Source organism: Cheilinus undulatus, linkage group 13 (genome assembly GCF_018320785.1).
Source record: "Cheilinus undulatus linkage group 13, ASM1832078v1, whole genome shotgun sequence".
Taxonomy (NCBI): domain Eukaryota; kingdom Metazoa; phylum Chordata; class Actinopteri; order Labriformes; family Labridae; genus Cheilinus; species Cheilinus undulatus.
The window spans coordinates 37,903,521-37,913,016 of record NC_054877.1 but is presented as its reverse complement, the minus strand read 5'-3'; the positions used below and the strand labels follow the sequence as shown (position 1 = coordinate 37,913,016).

Below are 9,496 nucleotides of genomic sequence, written 5' to 3'. Positions count from 1 at the left end.
ATGATCAGATCTGATCTTGACTGAAAATTCATTGTAAATAAAGAATAATGTGTAATATTTTTCATTTTGGAATTTACATATGGCATCCATGTTATACACCCTGTGTATTACAAATTATAGAAATCCTGAAATTTAACAAAATAATAATAAATACAATTTCTAAAAATTAAAAAAAAAAAAATCATATGTTTAACCAGATCTTATCTTAATTGAAAAAAAGTTGAAAAAAGATTTTTTAAATATTTTTTATTGCAATATATGGCATCCATTTGGAATATAACAGTTTTTGTTAATCTTGAGATGTAAGAAATACTTGTGCATGTAAATTGTCATCATTTCTCAATATTAAAGTATTCAAGGCTGTGAAATACAAGCTAAAGAAAATTCAATTTAATAATACATAAAAAAAAACTTTTGTTTCTTGCATTTCAAACATGAGGGAGTTTTATACATCGAAAGGGTTACATTTCTAAAAATTAATCAGCATTAGACATTTATGATCAGGTCTGATCTTAATAGAAAAATTATTGCAAATAAGTTTTTAAAACTTTTGTATGTAGTAATTTTAGCACTATTCAAATATGGCATCTGTTTCTGGTCACAAACATCTTTAAATATAAAAAAATAGTAAAACATAAAGATCAAAGTTGTTGCTTATTATCAACATATTCAAGGTTATGAAAATCCCCTTCAAGGAAATGCAACTTGCATGTAATTAATATAAAATGTTGTTTTTTGTGTGTGTTTTTTTACATCACAAAATAAGTGTTTTTGCACTTAAACTGGCAATTTAAGGGTGAAATTAACGAAAATGAATTATTAGTAATGTATGATCAGGTGTGATTAGAAATATCAAATTAAAGCAAAATAAGTTTGAAAAAAATAATGTATATTACTTTTATTATATGTGTGCTGCCAATAATGGCCACAAACACCCTCAGTTTAACTATTTATTTTACACCATCTGAGGGTTAAAATTCAATTATGTTTACTTTTTCTGGTCTCCCCCCTAACAAATGTCTCATATTACTGAAAAAACAAAAACATTAAAACTTGAAAAAAAATGAACCAAAATAACCACCGAGCAATTAGAAACAAATTAAAGCTAGACAATGAAAACAATAAGTTAAAATAAAATACATAACTACTAATGTCTCATAGCTATTATAATCGTGGCTCAGAGAGAGCATGACGCTTAGAGAGTATCAGTGTGAGAATAATAGAAATGACTTTTCTCATCATCTTTCAGACGCGGGCTGCAGACGTGTATCAGCTCTTGTACGGGGTGTTTCACACCTTCTACCATGAAAGGGAGATGTTCTACGCTTATGCTGTTTGGAGAATGACGTCTGTTTAACCGTGTTTATAAATGAGCAACCTAAAGTGAGCAACGTTCACAGCTTTGAAAGAAACTGTGAAGAAGAATCTTCAGAGATATCAGTGTCACATATGGTATCATTTTCCAAACATAGTACATACTGTCTACAAGCAGGGTTCCACTGACTGAGAAGAAGTTTTTGTTGTGAAAAGGAAATAAAAGTAAAGCCACATGTTGGAGGATTTTGCCCACAAGAGATGATTCTCCGCCCTGCAGTTCCTGTTGAGCTTCAGTGATCAGATAAGATTGTGAACCACACATCAGAGATGTCACTATGATCAGGAGTCATTTCCACAAACATATAAAACATTATAATCGCATGCATGTTTCTATAAATTCAAAGAAAAAGAAACATGAGAACAGGATAGAAAAGAAAATGTCTTTCCTTCATGATACAGAGCAGTTTCTAACACATTTCAGTGCCTCTCTTGGTACGTGCACACAAAGACTGACATTGTGAAACCACATGACCATAGCAATATGTGTGAAATACACACTACAAAAATACAATTTCCCCACACCCAGACAACAAATGAGAAAACAGCAGCAACTTTCAAATTAGCAAAGTTTCTGTTTGCAATAACATCAGACAATTTATTCACCAAGTGTGACAAAATAAAAAAATAATTTTATGCCATTAAAAGTGCATGCAGCATGTAGCTCTTGTCCTTGATGAGTCATGGTCTTCATGTTTTAGTCTTCTTGTTGGAGTTTCAGCAGACAGAGCTGCCGCGGCTGCTGTTGCATGTTTCCATGTAAATGAATTCTGAGGAAGACATCATTGAAACTGTGTTAGAGTTCAGACAGTCACTCTCTGCAGACAGTTTCAGGCTGCTCTATGACACACCACAATAATTAAAAAAACCCTCTGAATTCTCATGTATGTTCATGTGTGCATGGGGCAGGTTTAACTGTAGGGGAGACTGGGGTCTGTTGTAACACTAAATGCCTTTGCACACTGAGACTGTTTATTCAACCGAAATTTCGCATGTTAAAAAACAAAATCGTCTCGTGTTGTGTTAATCGTGTTTGCACAGTGATGCAGAAACTTTCTTGTGTCATTGCTGATGTTTATAGTTTCACAAAACCGCTTCCGTTCACCGTGTGCATAGCCTTTATCACTGCATGGCAGCACCAATGTCTGACTGTGCTTGAAGCCCTTTGTGGCATCTACTGATGTTGTTTGTCGACATGCACTTGGAGTCAATTTTGCAGGCTGGAAACTCCTGGGAGGGATCACCAATATCCAAGACCAAAACTTGTCTGAGACCAGAGTGCACTGAGAACAAGACATTTGGGGGTCAAGACCAAGACAAGCCGAGAAAGACACAAGACCAAGACCATAAAAAATGAATTTTATAAAACCACGACAAGGTTGAACAGTTAAAGAGCATTCTCTCTTTTATTTTAGTTTTCTTTTTTAATAAATCTGACGGATAAAAACAAGGTGTCTGCAACTCTTTCAAAGCACAAAATGCAAAAATGTCAAATCTTAACAAATTTGTTCAATTAACTTCTTGTATAAAATAAATCCTTGTATGTATTTAAAAGCCACTGACAAATCCAGAATTATTTGGAATATCTGAAAATGAGACGTTTATCTAGATCTGTCAGGTGAATGAGGCCTGAACTAAGTGTTCAGAGGTATTTCTGACTAGAAATAAGATGGACTAATGTTTGAGTTTTTGCAGGTGTAGCTACTTGTTGTTCTAGCAAGTGCTTCTCCTTATTATCGCATTAATGAAGTCAAAGAATAGCAGATCAGTGCTGGTCTCGACCTGTCCTGATGGAAAATCCCATGTCCGGCCAATCCGAGACTGAGACAAGACCGAGTAAAAATGCTCTTGAGTCTTAGACGAGACCAAGACATTCAAAATGTGGTGTTGAGACCGGTCTCAAGACCAAGACTGTTCTCGAGTACTACAACACTAGTTACCACTGTTCCAAGTATTCTCCATTTGTGGATAATGGCTCTCATTGTGGTATGCTGGAATCCCAAAGCCTTAAAAATATATCCCTTTCCAGACTGGTTGATGTCAATTATTTTGTTTCTCATCTGTTCTAGAATTTCTTCAGCTTGCAGCATGATGTGTTGCTTTTTGAGATCTTATAGCCTACTTCACTTCGTCAGACAGGTTCTTTTTAAGTGATTTCTTGATTCAGCAGGTCTAGCGGTAATCAAGCTGGGTGTGGCTAGTGAAATTGAACTCAGCCTTAAAGACAATGTAATTCCTTGCTGGTAATTTATGATTTCACAAAGGGGGATAATTACTTTTTTACATAGGGCCAGATAGGCTTGGATGGCTTTTTTCTCTTAATAAATGAAATAATTTAAAAACAGAAACACTCGAGGCATGGGTAAAGACATACTTTACAGAAGATAGAGTCGTTGATTTGCAATATCCTCCGTTTTTCTGTTTGACAAGTGTCATGATCCAAGTGCACGTCTAAGCCCCTCTAAGTGATACAGGCAAATAGGAATCGTGCAAATGTTTAAAGGATATGAACTGTGGTGAAGTAGAAAATAATGTGAATAAATATAAAATAATGTTGCAGCCATCCCCAGTCTCCCCTACTGTACCTAACAACCTACAATATGTCAGGAGTTTTCATGCAGTTTGATAGAAAGTGAATCCTTTATTATAAATGATTTTTGCTGTAATGAAGTACAGGTGTATCTTTTCAGGGGATGTTTGGTAATACCTTGCCCGGAGCTGAAGTTGTGTACCCGTGTTCTGTCCAGTGGCTCTGTGAGAGGAGCTATACTGACGTCAGAGGTGTCTCGTCTGTAATTCTCTATCAGCATTTCCAGAGTCCTGAAAGTCTGCTTTCTGACTCCTGAGCCCTGATAATCACAGACACAGCCTTAGATTAAGCCTTTGTGTGGGTGCCAGTTTTTCCATCATGAAGAGTGTCGCTCACCTGAAGCTGAAGAAACCAGCCGTCAGACGAGTGAACCAGCCTGTAGGTGTACACAAACGGTGTTTTTCTGCAAAAACGAAAGGCAAAAAAATGCAAATGACTGTAAATATGTGAAATCTGACTGGGAAGGCAACACATATGCTACAGCTCAATGATCAAGTCTGTGTGAGAGAGAGAGAGAGAGTGTGGATGACGGCAGATGATGACTGATTTTAGTCATGTGTAGAGATGAAACCAAACCTCAGTGACTAAATAATATTAACATGCCTAACCGCTCCATTCGACACAATATCCCACACCATCCTCCTTGACCGCCTGTCTCACCATCTTGGCATCACTGGTACAGCTCTCTCCTGGTTTCACTCATATCTCTCACAAAGAAAAGAGTTTGTTACCATCGGCACCTCTCACTCATCCCCCGCCCCAGTTAACCAGGGCGTGCCTCAAGGCTCTGTTCTTGGACCTCTCCTTTTCACCATCTACATGCCTTCCCTTGGACAGATTATTCACAAACACGGTCTCAGCTTTCACTCTTATGCAGATGACACCCAACTCTATCTCAGCACCAAACTATCCACTCAGCTCCCTCCCCACTCCCTGGTAAACTGCCTCCACGACATCAAAGCCTGGATGACCTCTAACCAACTCAAACTCAACAGCAATAAAACAGAGCTCATGGTGGTGGCCCCCAAAGTGCTGCTGCAGAAGGTTGGAGATCTCATGCTTGATGTGGACGGGACCTCCATCTGTTCGTCCTCCGAGGTCTCCTTCCAGTCCCACATAAAGTCTGTCACCAAATCTGCCTTCTATCATCTCAAGAGCATCTCCAGACTCCGACCATCACTCCCTGATTCTGTGGCTGAAACACTCATTCATGCTTTCATAACCTCCTGCCTGGACTACTGTAATGGAGTCCTGTCTGGAGTTCCCAGCAAAACCCTGGACAGGCTTCAGTACGTCCAAAACTCTGCAGCTAGAGTTCTCACCCGCACTAGACCCTGGCAACACATCACTCCGACCCTCATCCACCTCCACTGGCTCCCTATCAAGTCCCATATCAACTACAAAGTCCTCCTCCTCACATACAAATCTCTCCATGCTCTGGTTCCCCAGTACCTTTCTGATCTCCTCCATCCATACACACCATCCCGCAACCTTCAATCTTCAGACACCAGCCTACTTTCCATGCCCAAAACCAAACTCCGAACATATGGAGACAGAGCCTTCAGTGCTGCAGCTCCCACCCTCTGGAACACTCTTCCTGCAGACATTCGTAGCGCTCCATCTCTGGACATTCTCAAAAAAACGTCTCAAGCACCACCTGTTCACCACAGCCTACAGTCTTCACTAAACCACCACTTACACTCATCCTACCCCTCACATAGTTTGTCCATGTATATGTGTTCCTGTAAAGCGTCCTTGGGTTTCTTGAAAGGCACTATATAAATTCAAGATATTATTATTATTATTATTATAACATGCAGGAATCTTTCTGATTTTCTTTTATTTTAATGGCCAATCTTAATGCTTCAAGACATTTTGGATGATGGTATGCTTCAAACTTTGTGGCAACAGTTTGATGAAGACCTTTTATCTATTCCAACATGACTGAGCACCAGTGCACAAAGCACGGACTAGGACGACATGGTTTGGACTTGAACTTGTTGCCCGCACAGAGCCCTTAACTCAAGCCCATCAAGGACCTTTGGGATGAACTGGAACAGAGATTGCGAGCCAGACCCTCTCATCCAACATCAGTGCCCGACCTCCTCAATACTCTACAGAATGAATCCCACAGAATCAATCGAAAGTCCATTAAAGTACAATGTCATTCCAATCCTTGCTGGTGTGGGGACCTCTGAGACCAATATAAACTTGTCTTGAAAGGATCATAATAGAGGCTCCGTGTTTTTAATCAAGCATTAAAAGTTTGGTGCAGGATTAACACTTGTGTCTTTGCAACTGTCTTCGCTCTGTGACTCAGTCACAGGATTTACTTTTGCTCTCTGTGCCCAAGGTCCGTCTTGAGATAGGTAAAAAGAGTTTCAGGTATGCTGCTCCTGCAGCCTGGAATCTTCTTCAGGAAAATGTATGTCTTGGGGGGCTGGTCTCTTTTACGTGTTTTAAAAGTAGATTGAAGGCTTTGGAGGAAGACAAATCAGGTTGTAGATGTTTTGCCAGGATATTTTTGTAAATGAGATTTGTGATATTAATGAGGCTTTCCTGGTAAAATAAATCTGAATGAATAAAATAAGCAAATACAGTCATGGACGAAAGTATTGGAACCCCTGGAATTTTTCCAGAAAATACACCATTTCTCACAGAAATTGTTTCGATTACAAATGTTTTTGGTGTACACATGTTTATTTCCTTTATGTGCATTGGAACAACACAAAAAAGCAGAAGAAAAAAGACAAAATTGACATAATTTTACACAAAACTCAAAAATGGGCCAAACAAAATTGTTGGCACCTTAAACTTGATATTTTGATGCACACCCTTGGGAAAGAATAACTGAATAACTGACTTCCTATAACCATCAACAAGCTTCTTACACCTCTCAACTGGAATTTTGGACCACTCTTCTTTTGCAAACTGCTCCAGGTCTCTCAGATTTGAAGGGTGCTTCTTGCAACAGCAGTTTTGAGATCTCTCCATAGGTGTTCAATGGGATTTAGATCCGGATTCATTGCTGGCCACTTCAGAAAGTGGAAAACTATCCAGCGCTTTGTCTCCCACCATTTCTTGGTGCTTTTTGAGGTATGTTTTGAGTCACTGTCCTGAATGCTGAAACTGCTGTGTCTCTTGGACAGTTAAAGACACAGATCTTGACAACATTTCAACAAAGTGTGTTATTGTTAGCGATGCACAGAACTGGATTATTTTTGCCTACATCTGATACGCTGATATTTACATAATAATTTTAGCTGATACCATGAGATACAGATATTTAAATCAGACCTTGAACACCAGTCCTTAAAACACACTTCAAGGTAAAAGGCTGCGTCTGATGTCTATTGTTCCTGCCTGAAACTTCACTAATTCATTCGTACGTACGCCAAATATTTACAGCTGATATGGGCAGGTTTTCATAGCCAATTCATCAGTTATAAATATAAGCAGATACCAATAATTCTCTTTTACAGCTAATATTTCGTGATACCAATATCACCTAGATCAGTGGTTCTCAAATGGTGGGTCAGGTCCCAAAAGTGGGTTGTGAAGCCCTTTTCAGTGGGTTGCGGATGTATGCCTGGGAAAAAATTTTAGCCAAATTGTCTATGAGACTCTATAAAATATGCATATTTTTCTGGGTTTTTTTGTTACAACTTTTGTACCTTCTTAGGCCCAAGATCTAATATTTTTTTTTAATAAATACATTTGATTGACCAAAAAGATCTCCAAATTTGGTTCGCAATTCTCCTTGAGGAGTTGATGGTGGGTCCCGTGACTCAACCAGTTGAGAACCACTGACATAGATAATAGTGTTGTACTCAAGACCACACTATCCGAGACCAAGAGTTGCCCAAGACCAAGTCTTTTGGGGGTCAAGACTGAGTCAAGACCAAGACCAAGACAAGCGGAGACTCAGACAAGACCAAGACCATAAAAATAAATTTTGAAAAACCATGACACGGTTGAACAGTTAAAGAGCATTCCTCTTTAATCTTAGATTTCTTTTTAACAAATTTGAAAGCACAACATGCAAAAGTCTCAAATATTAACAAATTTGTCCAACTAACTTCTTGTATAAAAAAAATCCTTTTATATATTTAAAAGCCACTGACAAGTCCAGAATTATTTTAAATATATGAAAGTGAGAAGTGTATCTAGATTAGTCAGGTCATTGAGGTCTAAAGTAAGTGTTTAAAGGTATTTCTGATTAGAATTAAGATGGACTGCTGTCTGAGTTTTTGCAGGTGTGGGTATTTGTTGTTTTAAAAAGTGCTTCTCCTCATTATCACAATAACGAAATTGAACAATAGCAGATCAGTGCTGGTCTCGACCGGTCTTGATGGAAAATCCTGAGTCTGGCCAATAGAGACTGAGACAAGACCGAGTAAAAATGCTCTTGAGTCCGAGACAAAACCAAGACATTCAAAATGTGGTCTTGAGACCAGTCATGAGTACTACAACACTAACAGATAATATCGTGCATCCTGAGTGTTGTTACTGAGCATCATCTTTTTTCCACTTTTTAATCTCCATTTGAGAATTAAATAAAGGTTAAATGAATAAACAAAAGCATCTACTGATGTGCAATCTTTTCACTTTAACAGAAATCGGAGCTGCTGTTTAAAAAGCTTCGAAAAAGTTACGATGCCAATCAGAAGTACCTTATGTTCTTTCTTGTCTGTGACATTAAGCCTCATCTGTGCAGCTGCTGTTAAAATTGATTAATGTAGAAAAAACTTCAATTCTAAGATTAACAAAACACCAATGAAAAGGCAGAGATAGACAGAAAGAAGGCTGAGAACAGAGGGAACAAGAGAACGGGGTTAGTCTGTTTGTGGGGTGAGATCAAACCAACTAGAAACAGGACTAGCACTGAATCTACCAGTAATGTAGTCATTTTTAAATGATCAATATATGATTCATTATGGTTAGTTACAAAAGCTTAGTTAATTAGATTCATCATTTAAAACTGATTAACATATAGTTTCTATAAGTAAAAGGTGATTTTATTGATTGTAAAGTGAGTTAACAGACGCTGGTGTCTGACAGTACACTAGCAGTAATGGTTCAGGGTTTTAAAAGACTTTTTAGTTTGACTAGGGTATGCTGATTAATGGAAATCATGCAGTTCACTTTCAAAAGATCTGAGTATAATCACAGATTAATTCACAGCTGGAGGACTGATCTAAAAGCCATGTTTTTTGATATTTGTCTTCATAGCTCACCTCACACACAGGCAGAAGACCCCTGGCACCGTCTCACTGTCTCGAAGCAGAAAGCTGCCATCATGTCCAAACCTCTCCAGCAGCCTCTCCGTGCCCTCACTCCCAATCCTCCCGTAGTAAATCGAGCGAGGCAGCATCCCCTCACTCTCCATGCTACCTCTGATGCAGGCACCCATGTGAGCTGAAGATGTGAGGGTGCAGCAGGTTTGTAGCAGCAGAAGAGTCTGACAAATACAGTGAGGCAGGAAAAGCTTTCCTGCTTTGGTTTTCACACTTTTCTGATGTGCAGCTGCAC

At 38.6% G+C, this 9,496-nt stretch overlaps 1 protein-coding gene across 2 annotated transcripts; it reads right to left on the bottom strand.

Moving 5' to 3' along the window:
• Nucleotides 1–257: 257 nt before the first annotated feature.
• LOC121519756 (SH2 domain-containing protein 1A-like) lies at nt 258–9,496 on the bottom strand. Of its 2 annotated transcripts, XM_041802626.1 has the most exons (4): nt 9,202–9,480; nt 4,301–4,367; nt 4,082–4,223; nt 258–2,144 (listed from the first exon to the last, which is right to left on the bottom strand). In XM_041802626.1, exons 1-4 carry the CDS (start codon nt 9,375–9,377, stop codon nt 2,092–2,094), a joined length of 438 nt encoding a protein of 145 aa, XP_041658560.1. In that variant the 5' UTR covers nt 9,378–9,480; the 3' UTR covers nt 258–2,091. The 2 variants fall into 2 exon arrangements, with proteins under 2 accessions (XP_041658560.1, XP_041658563.1); XM_041802629.1 differs by lacking the exon at nt 4,082–4,223 and having other exon boundaries at nt 9,202–9,496.